The following is a 25,355-nucleotide window of genomic DNA, read 5'->3' on the forward strand; positions in this document are numbered from 1 at the left end:
CTGCACTGGCCATGTAAGGGTGAATTATTTATAGCTTGGTGAGCCCATGACAGCTTAGGCCAGCAAGTAAGAGATGCAACATAGAGGTGGGCTTGTGATCTCGGGGTGAACCTGACCACGGATACTACTGCACAGGTTATCCATGAATGTGACACATGGACTGCAGTCAAGCAAGCCAAGTGGCTAAAGCCCCTCTGGCGTGGAGGACAGTGGCTGAAATAGGCAAAGCGCATGGCACTGAGTTGAGTGTATCACTTCCCTGTCCTGCATGAGCCTCTGGGAAAACCAAATGATACAATGGACAGTTAAAGGTCACATTGAGAGCAGGGGGTACTGGGACATTCAAACATTTTGATACACGTTTAGCAAAAGCCATCTGATTAGTTTACACTAGGGGGTTTGCTAATTGGGCTGGCCCTGCCCAATCAGAACTTCTGCGTACTGTAGAAGGGGATAAAGTTCCTATAGTGCACACAGAAAAATATGCTGGGGAAGCCAGTCTGGGTTATTCCTGTTTCAGGCAAAGGCAAACCCATCCATGGGATTGCATTTACTCAGGGTCCTGGGTTCACTTAGTGGTTAATGCAGAAGGATGGGGAAGGCCTGTATGAACCTCAAGGGGATTTGTTTTTTTGTGAGAACAACCAGTGATTTGAATTGTATGATTTAGGATGAGAATGATGTTGATAACACACTGATGTTTTAGTTGTTGCTGGGCAGTGACTGCTCCTAAGCCAAGGACTTTGCACCTTCTCACATCACCCCACCAGTGAGGAGACTGGAGGTGGGCAAGAAGCTGGGAGGGGACACAGCCGGCAGAGCTGACCCCAACTGACCAAAAGAATATCCTGTTCCATGTGGCATCATGCAGAACAATAAAACTGAAGGGAATTGGCTGGTGGGTGATGGCCTGCTGCTTAGATTGAGCTGGACATCAGTCAGCAGGTGGTGAGCATTGTGCATCCCTTGTTTTGCATATTCTTTTATCATTGCTATTATTTTTTTTTCTGTCATATTAAGCTGTTTTTGTCTCAACTCCTGAGTATGACCTTTTTTTCCCTGATTCCCTCCCCCATTCTGTTTTTGGGAAGCAAGCAAGGTGGCTGTGTGGTGCTTAGCTGCGTGCCAGGTTAAACCACAATATGCAGTTCCATGGTTTATGTCGATTTTGGGTATGTGTGGTGAAATAGGAACAGAATTTAGTCTAAATAAGTAGGTTTCTGGCTTGGCTGGGATCTTGATTTTTCTTTCAGAGACCACATACCCCTGTGAGTGCTGTTCAAATTGCATGTTGGTCCTGTGGTACTTCACAAAAGCACTGCCATGCAGCACCTTGTTAGTGCCATGATTTGTGGGGATAGCAAGATGGTAGTGATCTATCTGTGCTTTATTTGCAGTTTTCGAGGTGTGGGAGCATGTAGCCCCTCGTGCAGTGAGTGCTGATTGGAATGACTTCTGAATGTAGCAAGAGCTGTGTATGATAAGTGGCTCTGTGATGTACAGTGATCAGCTGTATGAAAACTTGGAGATGGTTTTATACAGGTTAGCCCATTGGTAAACTAGCCTTAAAAATGAAAAGGTGACATATTTCTTTTTCATGTGTGACAGAATTCTGCTAGTGATGACAAGAATGTTGTTAAAGCTTGTTAGGAAGTTGCACTTCAGGAGGGAACTGGTTTTGATTCTTGGTGTTTATAAAAAAAGCAGCTGTTTTCTTTGGGGCTTATTGTCCATCATAAACTGGTAGGCTTTTAGAGTATGTTGGATAATCTTTCTTGTATCATGTTTGTCTAATAAAGCCAACTGTATGTTCAGCTAAAGGGGGTAATAGTGAAGAATATGTATTACCATTAAGATCTTCTCTAATCAGTGCTTTTCATGCATTTTATTTTCCTTCTGATCATTATATGTGAGTTTTGAAGAATTCAGTGAAATTACCAAATTTCTCTGAATTTGTGTTAGTTGTTTTAATACCCACAGGAGTATCGATTGAACAAAGTTCGATGTTGTCACTTTTGCTAATGGTGAACCCTTATTATAATATAATCACAGAGAATATTTAGTTAGGTAAAGCAAAGTCATTTTATTGTATTTAAATAATGCTGCCAGTATTGCCATAGACACATGGGATGGAATATTCAAAAGCAGTGTGAAAACGAAGATAATTTTGACTTTTGAATTTTGGTTAGCTAGGAGTCTTTGGAACCTTGCTCTTGAGAGATGGGTATGCTTTCAGCTGTTAGAGGAAATAACAGCTTTCTGTAAGCAGTACAGTTAAAGCAGAATGCTAATCACTTAATGCTATTCGCTTATTAATTTGTTCTTAGTAATGCATATTTACATTAAAATTTGTGACATCGTACAATGTCATGCAATTTGCTGAGAATTAAATTGCAAGATCAGTGCTCAAGCTGGTGGCTGTATGCAATAGTAAGCAGATGTAATACTGACTCATGGGAGAAATTACTTTTCTTAAGATGCATAATCACCTCATGAATGCTGATTTTTGTCAGCATTTGACGTAGTTTTCTGTAGCCATGCTTTGTTTTCCTGTTCTCCCAGAGAGGTGATACCGAATGATCCTTATAGTGACATGTGCTCTGTTTCTGCTTCACCCTCACTGTAAGCGTAAAACACAGCTAAAGAAAAAACCCAAATAAGGCTATAGAGTATAGAGGACACAGTACCCTCTGCTAGTCTACAGCATAAACTATTTTCAGAATCAGTGGAGTTGAGAAAAATTTCAGGAAAGAGGTTGCAGAATCACGGGACAGCTGAGGTGGGAAAGGATGTCTGCAAATAACCTCATCCCCTGTCCTGCTCACAGCAGGTTCAGCCAGAGCAGACAGGTCAAGGCTGTGGTCCAGCTGGGTTCTGTGTATCTCCAAGGATACAGTCTCCATAACCTTGCTGGAAAACCTGAGCCTAGTATTTGACTACCCTCAGAGTTTTTAAAAGAAATAGAAGTTTTTTATTTTGTTTAAGTAGACTTTTTTGGTTTATATTTTTTCAATTTGTGCCCCTTGCCTCTTGTTTGTTCACTGGATGCCAGTAAGAAGAGTTTGGCTCAATACTCTTAACATCTTTCCACCAGGTATTTACACACACAGCTAAGATCTTCCCATAGCCTTCTGTTACTCAGGCAGAATGGTCCTGGTGCTCTCACCCTCTTGTATAGTGGGTTCTCCAGCCCCTTCATTGTCCGAATCCCTATGGAGATCTGTATGAGAGACGGCCTGAAGAACGATTCACATGAATCTCTGGTCAGGGACAGTAAGCTTCTGTTTGGCAAGAAGTAAGAGAGAGCAAAATGAATTAAAGCCAAAACTGTATTGATACATTTTGGTGATCAGTATGATAGCAGAATTTTTAAGGGAAGTTTAGAAAAAAACAAGCATGGAATGCACTGATCAACTTGAGGTGATTTAAAAATACTGTAAAGATGAGATAGGAGAGCTTAGGTGGAAACCAGGGTACCAAGAGGTTTTGGAAACATTAGCATCGGTTGATAATTGAACTGGTGGGTTAGATGGGATGGTCTTGAGAGTTACTGACAAGAACAAAGGAGAAGGTATAGTCTCAGATGATATTCCGAGAGTTACGGTGAACGGGAGACCCCAGGATAATCAAACAGAAGCTTGAAGGAACAGCGATCGGAGGAGAGAATTATGGAATATGTTTGGTACAGGCAGCACCTGATGGAGTCAGCAGTGCATAAGAGGGTTGGTGGTCACGATACGGTGAAGCTAAAAATGCTCTGCACACAGTATGGGGATAGTTGCCCTCAGATTGGCTCGTGCCAATGAATTCCCTCCCCACCCGTTGTTAGAAGGACTGTCAGAACGCTGTATTGTTAATCACAAGTTCCTTGAAGTACACTTCGGAATATTGCTGCAGAGAAACTGGAAGTGGCCACAGTGTCATTTAGCTATTGCTAAGAAAGGTCTGTTAGAAAATAGTGTTCTTTTTAATGTTTTGTCATGTCTCGGCTGTAGTTTTGGTTCTAGACTATAGCAGCCCCCTCATGAAACTGCCCTTAATTTGTTTACCTTTTTGTCTGCTCAGTATTATAGCCACCAATTGTAACAGCCTTTGTAGTTTCTGTAGTGTTTGGTTATTCCCTCACTGGTATTAGCTGGGAATAAAAAGTCCTATAGAAGCATTTTAACTGGAGTCTTAGATTGCATTCAGTGTCAATGTTTTTACTGCCTTAAGTCACAGAAGTTCTGTTTAATCAGTTTGGTGAATCATTTGTCTTTCGCTGGTTTAAAATTATAAAAATCCCCTGGAGGGTAAAACATTGCATGGGATTTTGTAAATCTTTGCATGTTACTGAATTTGATTTTGAGATAAATCAGCAGATGTCTGTAGAAAGTGCAAATTTATTTAAGAACTTTGCCAGTAGTAAACAACTGTCAGCTTCATTGTTTTATAAAAAATAGTAAGATATTCTAAATTGGTTTTGTTGTTGAAAGCAAACTGTTATGTGATACATATCAAATATCCATCCTCTCCTTCTTTGTTCTAGTTGTCATGGATGATGACGATGATGAATCCTGTCTCCTTGATCTTATTGGGTAAGTTTTCCGTAAGCAATTATTGCAGAAAAGTTGGAAATAATAATTTTGCAAAATCATCTTTTAGAAGGTGATTATATCTCAGTATTGTCTAAGGATGAGGTGACTGGCAAATAAAATGGGCAGATATGATTCACTTCTTCCATGTGGAGATCTGTGTATCACAAAGCCTTCAATCCCAGTGCATACTAGCTAACACTTCACTTGCTGACATTCTCCTCAGGAGGGGCTAGGGAATGTGTCCTCATGGAGTTTGGATTCTCTTCTCAGCTACTGGTAATGTTAGATCAGGGTTGAAGTACATTACTAGGGATGTTGTTACAAACTTCATTGCAAATAACTAGTTTTTTTAAATGAAAATCTAAAGATCTCAGTTTTTTTTGAGTAGTGGAACTAGGTATTTTATTAATACTATGCTTGTGTTCTAAAGGGAAAGGTGAAATGATTTTTTTCGTACTTATAAATACACATTTGTATGCAAATGTTAGAAAAAAAAGAATTACTCCCTGTACTTTAAAGTATTCACAACGAACAAGAATTTATCAACATTTTGCTCAAAGATACTTGATTTTAGTAAAATTGAGGATTTTAAGTGGTCCTCTGGGTTGGTGGTTTTTTTCCCCTGTGTGTGGTCTCCCCCTACCCCCCCATTATATCCCTAACAGATTTATTTGGAGTTTTATAATTCTATATGGGAATCTAAAAAAATAATTAAGATAGCTGAGTCTTGAGCAAGTTTTTTGTGGATTTTCTATGTGACAAGTTACCTTCCTTTAGCTACCATGCACGTCAGTACTCAGGAACAGATAATATGCTATAATACATAGCAGAAGATAATTGAGCTTTTCATACGTGATATTTTGTTCAAACTCTACCAGAAGTTACTCTGACATCAGTCTTGTAGCAGTTGCTAAATGATCATTTCCAGCTCATTCAAGAAGTTTTTTACTGTTTTAAGTGTAGTAATTTAATAGGCTTTTTACCTTTCTTACACACGGAAAACTTCCAGTGAAACCAGTGAGAGCTTTAACTTCAGAAAAAACAAAAATCCATCGCGGTGGCTGCTGTAATTTGAGGGTTGCTCTGTTGAGGGTTGCTCTGTGGATGCTGTTGCAAAAGCACCGCTGTGCAGTGTACTGTTGCACAAGGTTACTGATTGTGGCAGTATGAAAACACTTCCTGCTTGAAACATAAAGATGATCCTGGGATAATTAAGTGCTCTGGCACGAGGGTGAATTGTGAGGATCCTGGTACAAGATCACAGGTGGTCCAGAGAATGAAGTGCTCTCTATACAGATGAGTGTTTGTGTGAAAAATTACAGTGTTCTTCCTGCTGCTGGCAGAAATAATTGTCTTAAGCACCTAGAAGAATGGAAAACACATTTTCTTTTTTCCGTCTGATCTATGATTTGGTAAGTGCCTTTTAAAATTCCTTCCTTACTAAAAACAATATTTAAGGTGATGAAGTGTTCTTAATTTTTAATTGCATTTTTCATGATTGAAAGACAGTGAGGGTAATTAGTACTAAATGGCCTGGTTATTTTACTGATAAAACATGTAATCATGATAGAGCCCCATATGAGACCATGAGTTCTGTGCTGCTTAATTCTTGAAATTCAGTGTAATCTACTGTGAAAATGACATTTCCATTTTAAAATATGTGTAACCACTTCAATGTTGTAAGCATAATATACCATAAGGTCCCTACCAAGTACTGTCTAATACGTCTTTTGTAAACAACTTTTGTGAAAAAAGAGGAGTAAATGTATGTTTTGCTTTTAGAAGAGTAGTTGTAAACCTGAAAGATCTTTAACTTGTTCCCTCTTTATTTTCTAGGATGATCAAGCAAGAAGGAGATGCTTTCAGTGCTTCTAAAAAATGTTGTATTATTATGTGTTAATCAATAAACACGTTTTAAAATAAAAAACCTGTCAATTTAGTCTTTATGCTAATGGACATGTAGGAAATACCATATAATTGTTGCGTTAGAATAATCCCATGTAACACAGCCTTTCACTGTTTTTACTTGGTCTATATATGTCTATTAATGTATTTTTTATTTGTTTGAATTCCCAGTACTCATTCTGTCCGACCAGAATTTTCATCGGAGTTTTAATCAGCGGTAGTGCTAAGTTAATGAAATACACTGAAAGTCATAATATTTAGCTGGTTATTTCTGTGGTTGATTTCGCTTGGAAAAGGTGCCACATTTTCTCCGTGAGAGGACTGTTACTCTGGCCATCATAAGTTTTTATTAATATATGTTAAGGGCAGCAGAAAACGTGTCAAAGATTCAGGTTTCTAAATACCCCATTATTAGATATGAGCTAAACAAGGCATTGTAGTTTAGCTGTAGAAAAGGTGGTACCTGTTTTAGTTCTCGTGTTATTTGGTGGTAGTACATTCCTTAGGTTTTGTACTGTGTCTTGTCATAAAATACCATGTTTTAAGAGCGTATGAGTAATCCTTATAAAGGGAAGTAGAGTGCAACTAAGATTTTGTGATCAGCGTAGCTTATTACTTGAAATGCCTTGTTACAGTGGCAGCAAATACAATTAACATCTGAAAATTGTGCTGATGCAGAAACAGAAATCCTCAGATGATATAAAGTTTCAACTTTGCATTGGATTCAGTGAAAGAAGTGTATTTTTACTATAAACCTGATTTATATGAATACAGCATGTGCCTTTGTTAAATTAGTCTCATTAGTAGAACTTCCAAAAAGTGCTAACTTCTTTATTGTTTTTCCCCCTTAAGGGACCCACAGGCGCTGAATTATTTTCTACATGGACCTAGTAGTAAATCTGTAAGTAGCATTCCTGTGTGTTAGATACAGAAAGCTTCACTGAGTGTATTATTTCTAAAGTTATTTCTGTCTTTTACCAGAGCAATGAAGACTTGACTAATGCAGAATATTCTGTAGCCAACTCAAATTCAATTTTCGCCAACTCCAATGTAAGTGGTCAGAAGAGAAATTATATTTATTGAGATTGCATGCTTCTGTGTGGCTTTGCTTGGCCTTTGTAAAACTGAATGAAGTAGATGTGGGTTTTGACCCTTTTCCTATGAAAATTCTGAATGCTAACATAGAACTGCCCCCCCCCCCATGCTGTTAGTGTTTTAAGTATTTTGGTGGGGAATTAATTAAAAATACTGCGCTGTTGGGACATGTTTTGTAAATATGTAAACCAGCTTGCTGAGCAGTGAAAATGCTCTCTGGTGTAGCTCCCTCCAGTAAACTGACCTTGCAACTTTAGTGATTGTAGATTTAGTAGTGCTCAAATATAGACCTTAAGAGTTAGTCATGCATACATTTCCTGTGTATATTAGGATGGGTTTTTTTCTTATTTTAAGTAGAATCTGAACTGGCAATTTTTTTAAATTAATGATTATTTTTTCCCTTTTTTTTTTATTTTGGACTGAATAGCTAGCTTGGGTTGTTTCCTTCCTGTAACTTCTGTGTTAGGGAAGTCACTTTAAATTCATTAGGTGTTGCAAGGAGTCTTCAATGTTCTTTCTTGCCAGGAATCTATTGCAGCCCTGGACCAAGTGTCACACAATGAGGTTGTGGAATCCCAATCCTTGGTGATAAAGCCAAGGCTGATCTGCTCTAGTGTTGACAGAGTCCTGCTTTGTGTAGAAGTTTGGACTGGATGACTTAGGGAGATTCCTTCTGACCCACATTTCTTTGATTTCATTGCTGTGGCTTTAAAAAAAAACAACTGAGTTCTTAATCCCACAATTAAGTTATTTGAATACATAGAGTAGGATTTTCTTGGTAATTCCTCTTTCTGTTGTATTGTTATCTTGACTCCTGTGTGTTTGTCCCATGTTCATAACAGATACATGGATATACTTGTGGGTGTGTAGGGACCTTAAATAATTGGCATAAGTAAATTCTAAAAACTGTGTTTCTGTGTGTGGAGAATTAGTGACTTTCCTGTAGGTACAGTATTGGAACGTGAAGTGTTTGCTCTGTTCTTCCCCTTTCAACATCATTATTAAATATTGTAAAAGAAGTATACGTTGAGTGACAGTTCTTTCTCCAGATGAGCTGGTTGAGATAATGGTCATGGAGTAGAATACCATCTGTAATAGGGTGTGCCCAATTTTCAGTTCACCAGGAGCTGTGGTTTCAACTTGGTACCAGGCTTGCCATTAGCAGACAGCAGCTCCCTGTAGGCATCATTGGCAGAGGGGGTTTTGAGGACTCATCCTAAGAAAAACAAGGTTTCAGGAGAAGAGGGTGACATATGACATGCATTTGTCATAGCCTAGACTTCCTACTTCTTTGTAGACATTCATCTGATAAGCATGTGTGGGTGTGCAGAAGTCAGGTGTTTCTGGTGTATTTTCGGAAAGTGAGAGGAAGTGGGAGATTCCGCATAAGGTGAATTTGTTGCATAGGGAGTAGCAGTTGGAGGAAACAAAAGTATTTGGTGAAAGCCAAGAGCTTTCTGGTATATGAAATTAGGGGAGTAGGTAATCTAGAAAGCAGGTAGTCAGAGGAGCAGGGATTCCTAGTGTATGTTCCTAGGATGACACACTGCATTTTCATTCTTGGCACTTGTTCTTCTCCTGCTCTGTCCTCATCCTTTTATATGTTCGTAATGAACACCAATGCCATCTTCTCTTCCCTCCTTCCTGTGAGAACCCTGTGCTGACCTAAGTGATGAACAATTTGATTACAAATAGAGATTCTTACAAATTCCAAATAGAGAGTGCCTTGTGAAGGAACAAGTGTTATCTAAAATATAAATATAAACAGACTTTACAGTCCTTGCTCATCATATGGGATACCCAAAAAGTTAAAGGCTTCTGAATTTTTTTGTCATTAAAGTTTTTGCAGATACTGAAAGTTCTGTCTTTGTATATATTCAGAATTGCTACCATGAAGTAGGATTGACTGTCTTGATGCCCGTCTCATGCCTTTCAGTGGCAGAGTTTACAAATTCAGTATCAAGGGTTCAGTGCCTCAGCGGGTAAGCATGCTCAGCCAACACCTAACACAAGCAAGATTCAGTTCCTTCTGCCTGAAGGACAAGAAAGCACTGTCCACTCTTCCCACACCCTTACACTACCCCCACCCCCATCCTCTCCTTCCCCAAGTTGAACGATTCCATACCAGCTCTGCTGATTCCAGGTTGGTTTCCTGTGGCGGTTGGCAGTGTCCGTTACAACGCTCCTGAGAGGGTTCCTTAGCCATTGCCCTATTACCTGGGTTGTACTGGGTGACTGCTTCTGTTATCCTATTACAGTATAGTAGGACAGCATAAGAGAGCAGAATATTCATGGAGACAGTGAGAATAAGACTCTTGTTGGTAAGCAGATTCATGAAGTTGCTTGATTTCTTGCTGCAATTAGCCTGGTGTTCTACATGGCTTTTCTGAATCTGGACAGCAAGTGATTCAGATACTAACTTTGAACGGCTCTTGTTCCAGTTTATGCACATAAAATTGGTTTTGGACGTTAAACAGTTGTGGGTGCAGGAAATGAAACTTGGGAGTCTATTCCAATGGGAGAGTTTCAAGCTACTGATCTTGATTGCATGTAATGTTATTTATTATTGTTATTATTGGTAGTAGTAATAATTGTATTGTTAATACAACTAACTGGAACTTTTTAAGTTACACGGTCATTAAAGATTTCAGATCGGTCATTGTACCTGCAGACAAATTACAGATACAATAGGGAATTCTCCTGAAGAACCTGACAGTTAAGAGTCTTAGTAATTCCCTAGTGATTCCTTTTTTGCTTTGCCCGATGGTAGCTGGGTACAGTTGAGGATCTGAGCTTTAGGTGTTCATGAGATGCAGGCATCGAGACATTTAAGCACTAGTTTAATTCCTCTGGTAGTTTTATAGTTGTAATCTGAAAATATTTAATCTTAATAACAATCCTTTAATATTTCAAAACATGACCTAAGTGTCAAAAAACACACAGGCTGTTTTAGAAACAGATTGGGGTAAAATTCTGAATAAATATGCTTGGGGAACTGAAGTTAGGGTGGGGACGTTGTTGCATGTGATAATTATGGCTTGCAGCATCTTCACACTGTTTACATGAGGTGAGAACAAGTGTCTGTGACCTTCAAGGAGTGAAGGCTCAGAGTATGAACGTGACTGATAATTGCACACCCACGGTTTACATTTATCCTGACCTAAAAAGCCACTGGATGTTGTTTTTGAACAGCTGAGATATAATTATGCAATGTAGAAAGATGTACTCTGCCTAACTTGAAACTACTGCAAGTATTATTATGCGTTTAAATTGTCATTCCATCTGCAGGAACCTGATACTCGTGTTGTCTAGAGTTTCTGGACAGAATTTTGTTTTAGGAAAATCTTAGACACAGTTGTGCTGGTTTAAAGGTAAACCGGCAGGAGAAATGAACCCAACTCAAAAGAGATTGTAAGTCAGAGTTACAATTTAATAAAAAATAATACAATAGTACAATTATACGGACAAACAATTGGTTTTAACCCCCAAAACCCAGATGTATAACCCAGCACTCTGGGACGTGAACAGAGTGGTGTTCTCTGGCTCCTGTGCTGAGCCCCACATGGTCCCTCTGAGTCCAAAGTAAAAGGGGAGGAAAACCTGTTGGTGAGAGTGCTGGTCGCAGTCTGGTCAAGAGTGGTGGCTGCAGTCTGGTTGAAGTTCTGATCCTCCTCTGGATCTGACGAGTGGTACCAGAAGTCCCAAGACCTCAAAATTATATACACTCATGTTAGAGTGGGAATGCCCAGTACCTTCCCTAGGGCGGGGAACAATTGTGAGTTGTGGGATATTTTTGGAATTCTTGTTGGCCATTTAGCAGACAGGACCCCTCAGGCTGGGTGTGGAGGTGCTAATGACTCCCCAGAGAGGTGTTATCACACCTTAGTCATTGGTGTGAGGATAGGAATATCTTCCTATCTCACAGGCTTTTTAACACCCGGCTTATAGCCTGAGGGGTCAGGTGTGCTCTGGGCAGCTGCTGCGAATGGTCTGTTGTTAACAGTTCCTGGGAAATGTCAGAGAGGGTGTAGAATACAGAGCTTGGGTTACACCCACACAGTGATGAACTGGTTCTGACTGCTCTAACTAGGACAACAGTAGACAAGAGTCAATAGGGTTCTCATTTTCTTTAGCACAGTGTTTATGGATGTAGATTTGAAGGATTTTTTTCATTAAAGCCACTTAATATTTGTGGTAGTTTCAAAGTTTATAGTTCTCAGTAATCTTTTTAGTAGCATAAACCACAAAGTCTGTAGCATTACTTTTCTTACTGCTTTGTTTCTAAAATTTTTCTTAAAGAATTAGAATAATTCCTTCTTAACTTTATGAAATGGTCACAAGTTTACACTAAGTGATTATAGGAATGCTGATAGGATTTTAGAGAGGGATGTCATTTGCTAGCAGTCAGCTTTCTCCTTCCTTTTCCCTGCTACTACTGCTGCTACTGAAGCCTTGCCCGAAATTGCATTACAGTGGAGGTGTTTTCACTCCTCCTTTCTTTTATCCTTTTGCCTGTCCAGTGCTCAGATTGAGGAAGGGAAACTGGTACTTAAAGAGCGTTTCAAATCCTCTTGAAACAGTGCAGCTGCAGAGCTAGATGGTGTGGAACTGGGAGATTTGAGATGGGAAATGAAAGTAGTGCTCCAGCAGTCTGTTTGAGGGCACGAGTGAGATGTCAGTGATATATGTGTTTGTGCTGGCCCACTGTATGGGGTGAATGTCGCCTTATATGTGCAGTGTGAAGAGTGGAATTTTGTGTAGAAAATTTGCTTGCATGAAGAAAAATGAGAAAACAAGGTAGATGTTGAAGTTTATGAAAATTATTTCTTGTTTTGCATTTCAGAGCACTGATCCTAAGTCGTCTGTAAAAGGTGTAAGCGGTCAGCTTGGAGAGGGGCCTAGTGATGGACTGCAGCTGTCCAGTAGCCTTCAGTTTCTTGAAGATGAACTTGTATCGTCTCCTTTGCCTGATCTTACTGAGGATCAGCCTTTTGATATTCTTCAGAAGTCCTTGCAGGAGGCCAATATTACTGAACAGACTTTGGCAGAAGAGGCATATTTGGATGCCAGCGTAGGTTCTAGCCAACAGTTTGCACAAGCTCAGCTTCATCCTTCTTCATCAGCATCCTTTACTCAGGCTTCTAATGTTTCTAATTACTCAGGTCAGACGTTGCAACCTATAGGAGTTACTCAAGTGGTACAGCAACCTGTTGGAGCATCTTTTGCAAGCAATACAGTCGGTGTGCAACATGGCTTTATGCAACATGTCGGAATTAGTGTTCCCAGCCAGCATTTGTCTAATAGCAGCCAGATCAGTGGTTCTGGGCAGATACAGCTAATTGGTTCATTTAGTAATCAACCTTCCATGATGACCATTAATAACCTCGATGGATCTCAGATAATATTGAAAGGCAATGGTCAGCAAACACCTGCAAACATGAGTAGTGGGCTCTTGGTTCACAGACAAACTCCAAATGGGAACTCGCTGTTCAGTAACTCAAATTCAAGTCCAGTAGCACAACCTGTAACTGTTCCATTTAACAGCACAAATTTTCAGACTTCATTACCTGTCCATAATATCATCATTCAAAGGGGTTTGGCACCAAACTCTAACAAAGTTCCTATTAATATCCAACCAAAGCCGATTCAGATGGGTCAGCAGACTGCTTACAATGTGAATAACTTGGGAATACAGCAACATCATGTACAGCAAGGGATTCCCTTTGCTTCTGCAAACTCACCTCAGAGTTCAGTAGTTGGTCCTCATATGTCTGTTAATATTGTTAATCAACAAAATACAAGAAAATCAGTTACACCTCAGACAGTTAGCAATGCTGGAGGTAGTATTGTTATCCATTCTCCTATGGGACAGCCTCACGCATCTCAAAACCAGTTTCTCATACCTACAAGTTTGTCTGTTAATTCTAATTCAGTTCATCATGTCCAGGCCATAAATGGACAGCTTCTTCAGACTCAGCCTTCCCAGCTGGTCCCTGGCCAAGTGTCTGCTGAGCATGTAATGCTCAACAGGAACTCTACAAACATGCTAAGAGCCAACCAGTCGTATTCAGGACAGATGCTGAATAATCAGAACACAGCTGTTCAGCTTGTTTCTGGCCAGACATTCACAGCTCCTGGAAACCAAGTTATAGTAAACCATGGAACTTCACAAATTGTTGGTGGGCAGGTGCCAATGCAGCAGGCGTCACCAACGGTGTTGCATTTGTCACCCAGTCAAGCTAATGTTTCTCAAGGTAGATCGAGTTTCTCTGCGATGTCACCCGGGCAGTCCACAGTCTCAAATATGTCAGCTTCTAACAGATTTGCTGTTGCAAGTTCTTCTGGTTCAGTACATCCTAGCTTGGGACCATCAGTTCAGTCTGTCGCATCAGGAGGAAACTTTACAGGAGATCAGCTCATACAGAACAGAACTCAAGTTTCTGTCAGTGCATCGCATCGTCTTCCAGCGTCCTCTTCCAAATCCGTCAGCACCTTCAGTCACACATCTGGTGGAGTAACACAACAGCAGTTTGCCTTTGGTCAGGTATGAAAGCTGCTTGAGAGTGTAGCCAAAGAAATGCTTCTAAGCTGTGCTGAAAGCTGGTTAGCAAAGTTTAATGTTGCTGCTAATACAGAGAACATTAATTTTGCTGGTTTGTATTGTTCCAGATATTGTGGAACTGCTGAAAACTACTGTAACCCAGAGACATCCTTTCACTTGGTATTTTCTAAATCTGTCACTGAGTGAATGACTCTGTCAGTTTGATTAATTCAGAAGACTTGGTGATTTGTAGTAATATTTTCAGAAGTGCTTAGCATTGATCTGTTTCTGCTCCTGTTTAAAGGAATGGGCACTGTAGGTTTATACAACTGTGAGCTCTTCTGAAAACCTTACCATAGGCTACATGTAAAGGCTCGGGTATATTCTTAGCACTTAAAAGTCGTTTGACCTCACTAAAACCTATGTGCTTTTCAAGGTATGACCTCTTCAAGTTAGAGATGAAAAGGTGTCTTGGGCTTTTTTTTTTTTTTTTTTTTTTTTTGCTGTATTGGCATTTTGCCCACTGTGTCCTGTGTCTGGAGCAGTTAGAAGCTTTCAAATTTGAAGCAAAGACAAGAAGTGGTTCTGAGAATCCTGGAAAAAAAAATCTTTTAAAGCAGTTTGTAAAAGCATAACATTAAAAAAAATTGCTTTAAGAAGTCTAGTTAGTAATAATTAAAAAAAAAAATCTGAATTTACTTTTAGGGTGAGAAGTTGTCTGCTTTTTTCCAGTAGATACAGCTGCGATATATATTCAACTCAAATTCATGTGTCTTCATAAGAGAGCTTCCAAACTGTCAAAAGTTTAAAAACAAAAAAAGAAAAAGATTCTAAAGTCAGCTGCCAGTATTTAACTCAGAGACTTCTCACACGATTAGCAATGAGTTATTCCACCTCTGTCCTTTTTTTTTTTGATTTTGTTTGTTTGTTCTTGATCATTTAAAATTCTGATAACTGTCTGAGAATGCATTTGCACTGTTTTACTTCTTTTTCTTTTTCCAAAGGTCTAATAGTTCTTTTTTTAAACAAACTCAAAATTTGCAATGAAATAATGTCTTAGAAAATACTGTGTATTTAAAAAATAAGGACAAACATGTTGTAGAACCGCATTTGTAGTCTTTGCCAAAACTGCTAGTGCAGGTTGTTACATTTTGTAGTTTGAGTAATTTGAGGCCTCTCTGACTTTCTTTTCATGTGTCTACATCTTCTTGTTTGTAGGTTATGTGCTGGGTCAGTGAATTTCAGCAGTTATAAAAGCATAATATTTCTTATTGCTAAAAAGTTCACCGTGCTGAAATTTCAGAGCTGAAAATGGGAACTACAGAGAACAAATGCCACTGTTTGCCAGAATCTTTTTAGTTTGTTTGTACTTCCATTTTAAACATTGTACTGTATGATAAACCATTTATCATTTTAGTTGCTGAACAGTGGATGGTTTGTTCCACTGTGTGTTTTTTTTTGTTGTGAAAGCAACTTTGTCATCTTGCAGTTTTGGGACTCTTGTAGTGGCAAATCAGACGTCTTGTAGAATGTAACTGGTATATATTTGTACTGTTAGTGTAATTTCTATTCCTCTTTGATTTACTTTATAAAATTCTTGATCTTGGAGAAATTGAGATGTCTGAAATTTCACCACTGATGAGTTTGAGGTTAAAAAAGTATACACAGAGATGAATTTTAAATACCTTTTCCTTCTGTTTCTTAAAGCTTCCAGTAAATATTTCACTGTGATTTTTTAAATATTTTTTAATTTATTTTATGTATGTGGCACAGAAGAAGGCTGTGAACCAGACATCACCGGTTTCTGCATCGAAGACACAGGATAATTTGAGACAGCCTCAACTAACAAGTCTTCTGAGCAACACACTATCAGGTCAACTAAGGTCTTTTTAACATAATTTTCTTAATTTTCTCCAGCAAGAGAGTGTGTCAAACTTACACTGATGGATCATGCTGATAGGGTCCTAAAGGTTGTCGGAATTTAATTTTTAGAAGAATGCAAGCTATTTTTTTTCAATATTGAATGTTGCCTTTGATTTTTTTCCCAACCATGGTACTTCATTTCCTAGAGTGAAAAGTTGAATCTCCGCAATTAGCAATTATTTCTCCCCTCTATAAAATCCAAAATTGTACCTTCTTTTGTTTTTCTTTTTTTTCAGCTTAGGAAAGTAGAAATAAGTAATTTTCAAAACACAGACATCTGCTAAAATTCCCTGAAACTTCTAGATTCTCTGTTGTGATGGCTGTTTCAGATACGGAGGGAAGAAAAACAGTGATTACATTTTGTGCAGGCTGTCATCACTCACTTTGTTTTTTAATGTGCCACTTGCGTTAGAATAGTTAATGCATTGTCCATGGCAAAATACTGGGCTTTTCAAGCAGCACCATGCTACTAAAAGAACAATACCAGTATATTCAAGTCAAATAGAAAAATTCAGTAACCTTCCTGTTCTCTTTGTACATATATAACTCTTTTGAATAAGGTCCTATACTCTACCTTGCTTTTTTTCTTTTGCTTGTGTACTGTAATGTGTAAGCTGCCCAGCAGTTCTTTACAATTACCACGGTATGGGGTATGACTGATAAGCATGACTGATAAGATACTGTTTGAGTTATGGAGAAAGGCAGTTGGAGGAAGTCTGCCTACCTAAAAAATGTAGGGGGGGAAAATAAGCTTGCTGTTTAAATACTTTCATGAGCTCTAGAAAAATTTGGTTTATATGCTTGAGGGAGGGTTAGTATTGAAAATATTGATAAAATTTACTGTATAATTTTCAGTAAATTGTTGGGACACTAAACTTAGGATACTTGAATTTCTTCTTACTTTGTGGTACTATGGTAGGGGGTGATTTATGTCTGAGGATTTTTGTAGTTTGCAGCACAAAATATCAGTCCTGTTTCATTTGTGTGAGCCGGTTTCTCCACAGGTTAGTTGCACTAATGCTTTTAGTCATGTAAGACATATCCTTCCTAAAAACTCAAAATTATCAGGATAGGTACATGAAGTTATTCTCTTCTTGCTTAGGGTGACAGAGTCTTTTTAACATTTTATTATAGGACAGGACTCTGGAGGAAAAATCGTACCGCAATCTCTAGGAACAGCACAGCCACAAGAAAAAGTGATAGGATCAACATCAGTTCAACAGAGTATACAGGTAGAGAATACTTTTATTTATGTGTTTCCCTGTCTGTCCTGATCTCAACTGGGATAGAGTTAATTTTCTTCTTAGTAGTGGGTATAGTGCTGTGTTTTGGATTTAGGATGAGAATAGTGTTGATAACACACCGATGTTTTGTTTGTTGGGCAGTGCTTACTCAATAAGTCAAGGAATTTTCAGTGTCCCTGTGCGGTGCCAGTGAGGAGGTGCACAAGAAGCTGGGAGGGTGCAGAGGCAGGACAACCGACCCAAACTAGCCAAAGGGATATTCCATGCTGTAGAACATCATGTTCAATATAAAAATGAGGGAATTGGCTGTGAGCCACCAATCACTGCTTGGGGGCAGGATGGACATCAGTGAGAGAGTGCTGAGCAGTTGTATTGTGCATCACTTGTTTCTCCTGGGTTTAATTCCCCTCTCTTTCTCTTTTTCATTACAATTTAATAGTAATTATTATTTTCCATTATTAAACTGTTCTTCTCAACCCACAAGGTTTACTTTTTTCTAACTCTTCTCCCCACTGGGGTGGGGGGAGGGAGCAAGCAAACAAGCTGGGAATCTTTGCAGGGTTTTTTTTGGAGTATATGAATATCGTCTTGTGAGAAATGCAGAGACAGTTCATGAGAGCAAATTTATTTGGAAAAGTTTTTAGTTGTACCTTTCCTCCTTTTCATCTGCTAAATTTGGTAATCTCTTTCCTAGGAAACATATATATGCACTACAGTGGTATTTGCCTACAAACAGCATTTCAGACCTTTGATTTATGTGACTTCCCTCTTTTGTTGATACAGCATCCTATTAGAAGAGGAGATAGTTGAAAGTGTTTATACTTCTGTGCTGGTTACAGATAGTGTTGGTGATAAGTGACAGAAACAAATACTGATAGGCTTTGCAAAGGAGGGGATATGTTGTAATTTGTCTTTTATTTTGAACTTAGGTGGATGGTCATTTAGTTGGACAGAAAAGGCCTGCTGCTAAACAGTTAACTAAAGGAGCTTTGTAAGTCATTCTTCCTTTATAATTTTATTGTAGAAACCTAAATTTTTTAGTTTCTGTCAGCATAAAAACTTTCGTACAGTACTTGTTAATTATATATCATTAATTTTTGTTGTAGTATTCTACAACAATTACAGAAGGATCAGGTACATGCTGTGACACCAGATAAAAGTCGGTTCAGATCATTAAATGATGCAGTTCAAAGACTCCTTTCATACCATGTGTGCCAGGGATCACTGCCAACAGAGGAGGACTTAAGAAAAGGTAATTTTCTCTTTAAAAATTGGCAGTAAGTTTGTAATCAGTGTATTGAGAGGATTCTTAATGTATGTCAGACCAATAAGAAAAGGAATATTTTAAAATTTGTGCAGGTTACTGAAGAACAGTGTTTGAAAGTATACTTTGTCTTTCTAGTGGACAGTGAATTTGAATCCGTAGCCACACAGCTTCTGAAGAGGACACAGGCTATGCTGAACAAATACAGATGTTTGCTGATAGAAGATGCAATGGTAAGGTGTATAACCCAGGTACACATCATGTTTATTGGATGTAATCCAGTTTGTTAAAAAAATATACACCTACAGGAAGGTGAGAACTGATATTACAATTTGTTCTGTTGATACTGTTTATCACCTTATGAAGATGATAAATATTGTAAAGGTTTTGGAGGTGCACGTTTAGCCAGTGTACTTATTATTGCACCAGCAAGCTCAGTGGAGCCAACCTGCCTTTTTCAGTGTCTGCACACATCTTAAAGTCAGTGAAATGGGTTGAGTTTGTATTTCAGATACTCCCTAAGCAAGGGTGCTGTTAACTGGTAAGTTCCATAGGCATTGAAGGCACATGAGCTTCTGCTCTCTGCTTCTGCTTTGCTTTTGCACTGAACAGACAGTGATAGTCAGGAAGGTGATTTCTGTGCGTTTTTGTCGCTGTTGGAGTGTGAAATAATGTTGAAAATGTCTATTTAGAGGCCTCCAGGCATGTTATAATTGGAGCCAAATCATATCCCAATTTAGGAAATCATTATTTGTCCTTAGAAGCTAGATGGAATCTCATATTTTCATCATAAATGCTTCTGATTCAAGTGCTTTCACAATCCCAGATATGAGGTAAAATAAAATGCACAAAGTTACTTTAAGAATGTATTTTACAAGGACCAGGAAATGTCATTGTGGCCTCGGATATGCTAGTTTTCGAGCCTGGAAAAGTTTTGAGTTTAATAGACATATCACTCTGCTTTAGAGTCAGGAATACAGACTATAAGTGTTAGAATAAGTACGGTTTTGGAATCTATCAGTTCCTTAAAAAAGTTCCTAACCATCAAACATTTGCAGGTGCAAAGAGGGGAAGGAGTTTGAAATTTGTTCTTTTAGCATCTGGTATGTTGTATGGCAAATACCGTTCAGTAATTTTGAAGAGGTTATTTCACATATCATTCAGGTTTGAAACTAGTTGCCTATGCTGTGACTTAGGGCAGTGAGCTTTCTTCCATGAGAGGTGGATCCAACTGGCTTGAAGACACTGTCAGGAAAACGAAACCCAACACCAACTAGTTATAAGGATGGAAGAGAAGTGTAGAGAAGATGATAGGGTGGTCCCATTGCAGATTTTTGCTGATTGTCTCTCTAAAAGAGAAAGATACTGTATGATGTAAAAAAAATTGTGGTATACAGTAGTAAATGCACTCAGTGCTGAAAAAGTACAGTTTTTGTGATTGAAATAGTAATTCCCTGGTTTAAAATCTTTACCAAATAAAATTTGCCGTAAAATGTGAGTAATACTTTATGATTAAGTTTCGGTAGTGGTTGGGTCAGAGTGAAGATTGTTGAATTGTGAATATTCATCAGAAATATCTAATGAAAGAAATTTCTTTTTCTCTGAAGAGTAACTGTAATAGATGTTTTGATTTGGTACCAACATATGAGTCACTACAGAGATGTATTTTTTTTTTCCTTTTCCTGCAGCGGATAAATCCCTCTGCAGAAATGGTTATGATTGATAGGATGTTTAACCAGGAGGAAAGGGCATCTCTGACCCGGGATAAGCGTCTTGCACTTGTGGATCCTGGTAAGTAATGCTTAACTTCTAAATTAAGTGTGGAGTGTTTAAAAATAGTTGTGGCCACAGTGGGGCACTGATTGCTGTGGATTGCAGTAATCAAAATACTGAATAAGCAGTTGCAAGATAACTTTTCATAACTCCAGAATCTAACAATTTAGAGACACTGTAAGGTTGAAGCAGTTATTTTTGGAAAAAAAAAATATATTTGACCTGTTGGGCAGAAATATTTCTGAGTTTCTTTTGAAAATAGTCATGACTTCTGCATGATGTGAGTTCTAGCAGGGAAGAATCTGCGAGTTTCTTGCTGCCAGAAAGAACACCACTCTATGAAGCATGGATGCTCTCGTTCATCTTAATGAAGTGTTGCTTTTGGAGTATCATGGCCACTTAAATGGCAGCCTTTTTTAACCAGAATGTTGTCGAATGTAGCACCTAGAAACACATTATTTGTGTAAGATAACAGCTACTATTTGTTTCAAAGTTCTGCATATTTTAAAAGATATTCACAGGATGTATTGTAGAAAGTATTAGTCTTCCAGAGACCATATTTGCATATTGAGAATGCTGGGAAGAGCCCTTAATCTGGTTTTAAAGTGCACATACGTGCCTAGTATGCTGATTAATTTAGTGATTAATTTAGTGATAATCTCTTGCACTGTATGCAGCAGAACACTTAAGTGTATGAACGTCTCCTGAAGACCCAAGTCTGTAGGCTGTGGATGTTATTTGAATTTTAATACTCAGAAGCTATATTGGAATGTCAGTTATTTTTATGTGTAGGTAATTTTAGTAAAATGTTGCTACTTAATTTTCAGATGGTTATCAGGCCGATTTTTGTTGTTCTGCCAAACAACTTGAGAAAACAGCTGAAGAAGCACAGACCAGCAAAAGTGACCATCAGTCTAGCAAAACGTTACCTTCTCGAAGTCAGAGTACCAAAACCCAAGCAAGAGATCGACCAAAATCCAGCTCAGCAGAGTCCACAAATCACAGTAAAATTCCTCTAGTGCCTAACAACATTCTGACCCCACAAGAAGGAAAAGCTTCTACTAAAAAATCAGAGAGCCTCACTAAAGCTTTAAAGTTTGAAAAAGCTAATTGTTCTTCTGAGAGCCAATACGTGGCCCTTTCTGAAGAAAGGATGACTGGGAAAGATCTTGCCAAGTCCACTGAGAATTCTTCGAGTTCTGAAGACTTGTCAAAAGCTGTGTCAAGAGGCAGTCATGGGACACAGAATAAGATATCAAGGAACACAATTCAGTCTTTCTCAAAGGTAACGTGTAATAATTCTCTTCAAGACAAAACTCTGAGGAGCTCTCCAAAGAATGAGGTTTTGCATCCTGATAACAGGAAAGGCTCTGGTGAAACCCAGCAAGACTTACTGCTCAGTAAGAGTTTAGAAACTACATTTAAAAACATCTTGGAACTTAAAAAAGCCGGGAGACAGCCACAAAACGAGGCGGCAAGTAGCGGCTCTGTTGAATTAGAATTTCCCAGTTTTTCACCTATTGCTTCACAAGAGAACTGCCTGGAAAAATTTATTCCAGACCACAGTGAAAGTGTTGTAGAAACTGACTCTATTTTAGAAGCAGCTGTAAATAGTATCTTAGAGTGTTAATAGTTACAGTACCATGGACAAGTTATGTTTCTCTTAGCAGAAGCAAATGTGAATGACACCACAAGTACAGCCTGACATGCATTTAAGGTTAACCTTTCTAAACTAGATTCTGTTCTGTGTTTGAGAGCAATACTCATTGTGGTTACAGTGAGATATCCAAGTAAAGTTAATCCTTGTTAGAATGCAGTCTGTTAGGGCCTTACTGTTTCAAGTATTATTATGATAGCGCTTTTAATTGAGCAGTGCTGCAACATAAAACAAGGTTGCAGGTTGTTAGGCCCTATATAATACGGTAATATACTGACAATCACAGTCATTTGAAAGGATATATTTATTAAGAAAATGTTTTTAAAGAGTGATGGAAGCAACAATTCTCCCCTACCCTTTCTTCCACAAATCATCAAATTTTTAGTTTTTCTGGAAAACCCACTGTACCTCTATTCAGAAGTGATTATTTGCTTTGTTGATGAATCTGTGTTCTAGGATTCTTGAGTTGGAAGGAAATCATCAGTGTGTTTACAAGGCTTCATAATTTAAACTTTTAAGTGCTTTTCTATTGCTTTCTGAGCAGAAACTAGTACTTGATGATATATTTGTAGTGGGTAACTTTAGTCTGTGGGATGATATTATATGATCTTAGTCACAGTGGCATGATATGAAGTAATAAATGCTTGACTAAGGAAGGTAGAATGGAAGCCAGTAAATGGCAAAGTGTACAGGATGAGGCCATGAGAGAGCCATGAATTTATATATATAATACATATATATGTTAACTCTTGAGAAAAAGATTTTGCATTTTATAATTGGATGTAGTCAGCCTTGAGTCTTTCTGAAGTGGTATAAATGTTTCTTTTTTTTTTTTATTTGTTGTTTGTTTTTTTTAGACCAAGTGTCAAAAGCACTTTTATTTGAAAACTGTATTTGTAGCTTATATTTTAAGAGGACGTTAGCCTTACTCTGATTAAATTTAAAGGCCAGTGTTTATTTTTGATTTTTTTGCTATTTTGCTGTCAGAGAATGTTAAATCATCCACCGTAGCAGTCATAATTATCAAGATATGTACAGACCAAAGTTGATCAGCAATCCCATTGTTTAAACATATCAAAAAATGTGTAATTATTAATTCATATTGTAGAGCCAATTGAAACCATTGCATGGTTTGTATCTGGCTTGCTGTCATGTTATTAAGATAGAATCTTATTATTTTATTTATTTATTTTAATCTATGACTTTTTTTTGGGTTTTTTTTTTTTTTTTTGCTGCCCATGCTGCTTTGTCCTAGTTTACTTTGGTCATGAGTGCTTTTATGCACATAAGCGCGCTGACATTCGTCACGTGCGTGCAGTACATATGTCTGCTCAGGAGGATATAGCTTTTGTGGTTTTTAAGGTATGCTCATGTTCTTCCCCAGAACTTCTCCACAGTTTCTTAGAAAAATTACCAACCATTTTTCAGACTTGCTGATTATGATTTTCATGAGATAAGAGGCTCGTTGTGACAAGCTGTGGTTGTCAGTCAGATTGCCAGGAGAGAAAACAAAAGGTTTTGCTGTCGTGTAATTCAGTCCTTCTGAATAGCACAGAAGAAAGCAGAATTAGATCCTTGGGATAGTAGAAGATTACAGCGCAACTCAGTATTGAACTACAGTCCACTGTCTGACCACTAAAGGAAACCAAATCTAGAAAGCAATGTGAGAAAGATGAACTTCCCTAAAATTCATTTCCCCTTCAACATGAATGGAAATACTGATTTTTGTATGTTACTAATTGCCATTTAAAAAAATTGTGCCAATTATAAAGTACCTGTTTGTAAAAACCCAACATTCCCAAGTGTTGTATAACAGTCAATATAATAAGAAGTATTGCCAGTTTTAAATTTTTAGTTGGGTGTCCATAGAATAGACTCTCAAGCAGTTAGTTGTTTTCTTATTGGCAAAACTGACAATATAGTCTTCACCTTTTGCCTTTTTAGATTTAATAATATGCTCATGGCTGTGTATCCTGATGCATATTTTATTTTATCATTTTGGAAATTTAACCATTCTAAACTATCTTGGAAGGAGAGCAGTAAGTTTCACAGCTGTATGTTAACCAGTTAAATTTTTCTTTTATAGAGAAGAAAAAAAAGTGAAGTTGCACATTCATTAATCCCCTTGCTTTTTGTACCACCTCAAAATGGATGCGGGGTTTCCAGCCTCTCTACAGCAAATACATAATTGAAGTATCAGGCTATGTGTCTTCTATTGGATCTCATTTGGGGAGGGGGGGAAATGGTATATAAAAAATGGCAAATTACAAAAGGTAATCGTGATTGATTTGGTCAGACACATTTCTCTGAACTGCTTGTGAGAGGAACCCATTGAACAATCCTAACAAGATTGATCTTAGTTTGCTAATGTCCTGTTGTTCCCTCCTTTGAATTCAATTCTAAAGGAATTCTGGTACGTGATGAAGCAGTAAATGAAAGAATTGTATTTTTGTGGTGCTTAAAAAAGTTTATTAATCATATGGGCTCAAGTCCAGCAAAGTATTGTGAATGTGCATGACTTTAAACATGTTTTCATTATTTTGCTGGATCAGCATTGTGATTTCAATGTTATTTAATACTGCCTAATAGTAAAACAAATTTTAAACTGGCAATTAAGAAAACTATGTTCATTTTGAAGATTTTAGTATAATTTATCTGTTAGAGTAGGGAGGCCTTACAGACTGACTTCACTTAAAGAGGATGTGTCACTTATTGTCAGTGTGGTATGGACTTTATTTGCTTAAATACCTTCATTTGTAAAGTATGTCTCACTTGAAATTGCTTTGTATACATTTTGTAAAAATATTTATAAAATGTTTTGTAAAAAAAAAAAGTATAACAAATTGCAGTTTATTTTGTTATGTTGGATAAATACTGTTAAAAGACACAAGTCAGTAAATATATTGTTAATCCATGGATAGGAAATGTTTAGTTGGAGATTACAAATTGAAACAACCATTGCAATACAGCCAAAGATTTGGGAAAAAATGTCTATCTGTGATTGTCTTGATTTAACCAAGTTGAGTATTTACATTTGCAAAAGAGAATTGTTCTCAGTTTTAAGTAACACGATTGCAAAATATTCTTATTCCTCTGCTTTTTATAATGCAAATTATAAAATACTCAATAGGCCAACTTTCCATACTCCTTATGCTTCTTTCTGAACATACACTATTAGGATTTGTTTCTTGTAGCATTATAACTGCATACAGTAATGTTAATCTTCAAATTACAAGAGACCCAATGGTCTTGCCTTGTTAGAACTCTTGCCCTGGTGAGGTTGTTGAGACATCCTCTCCTTCTCTGCTGTTTTTTCACAAGGCAGACACATGATTTTCCTGATACCTCAGGGAGACAGAAGAAAGGAGTGGGCTTT

At 37.9% G+C, this 25,355-nt stretch overlaps 1 protein-coding gene across 4 annotated transcripts in view; it reads left to right on the forward strand.

The window, feature by feature from the left end:
* Positions 1-23,209, forward strand: part of BICRAL (BRD4 interacting chromatin remodeling complex associated protein like) — a 43,818-nt gene extending 20,609 nt beyond the window's left edge. For 3 of the 4 annotated variants that reach the window (XM_039386954.1, XM_027750312.2, XM_039386953.1), the window contains exons 2-12: positions 4,529-4,577; positions 7,335-7,383; positions 7,464-7,532; positions 12,421-14,121; positions 15,892-15,991; positions 17,176-17,273; positions 18,215-18,276; positions 18,392-18,537; positions 18,688-18,782; positions 20,238-20,340; positions 21,150-23,209. In XM_039386954.1, coding sequence (XP_039242888.1) covers positions 4,534-4,577; positions 7,335-7,383; positions 7,464-7,532; positions 12,421-14,121; positions 15,892-15,991; positions 17,176-17,273; positions 18,215-18,276; positions 18,392-18,537; positions 18,688-18,782; positions 20,238-20,340; positions 21,150-21,952 — 3,270 coding nt within the window. In that variant the 5' untranslated portion in view covers positions 4,529-4,533 and the 3' untranslated portion in view covers positions 21,953-23,209. Of the gene's footprint in view, positions 1-3,705; positions 3,723-4,528; positions 4,578-7,334; positions 7,384-7,463; positions 7,533-12,420; positions 14,122-15,891; positions 15,992-17,175; positions 17,274-18,214; positions 18,277-18,391; positions 18,538-18,687; positions 18,783-20,237; positions 20,341-21,149 lie in introns of those variants that run through there. The other variant, XM_039386955.1, reaches the window with a different exon arrangement.
* The last annotated feature ends 2,146 nt before the right edge of the window (positions 23,210-25,355 follow it).

The sequence above is a fragment of the Pipra filicauda genome, unplaced genomic scaffold (genome assembly GCF_003945595.2).
Source record: "Pipra filicauda isolate LSUMZ 115617 unplaced genomic scaffold, ASM394559v2 scaffold51_size4534324_pilon, whole genome shotgun sequence".
NCBI lineage: Eukaryota > Metazoa > Chordata > Aves > Passeriformes > Pipridae > Pipra > Pipra filicauda.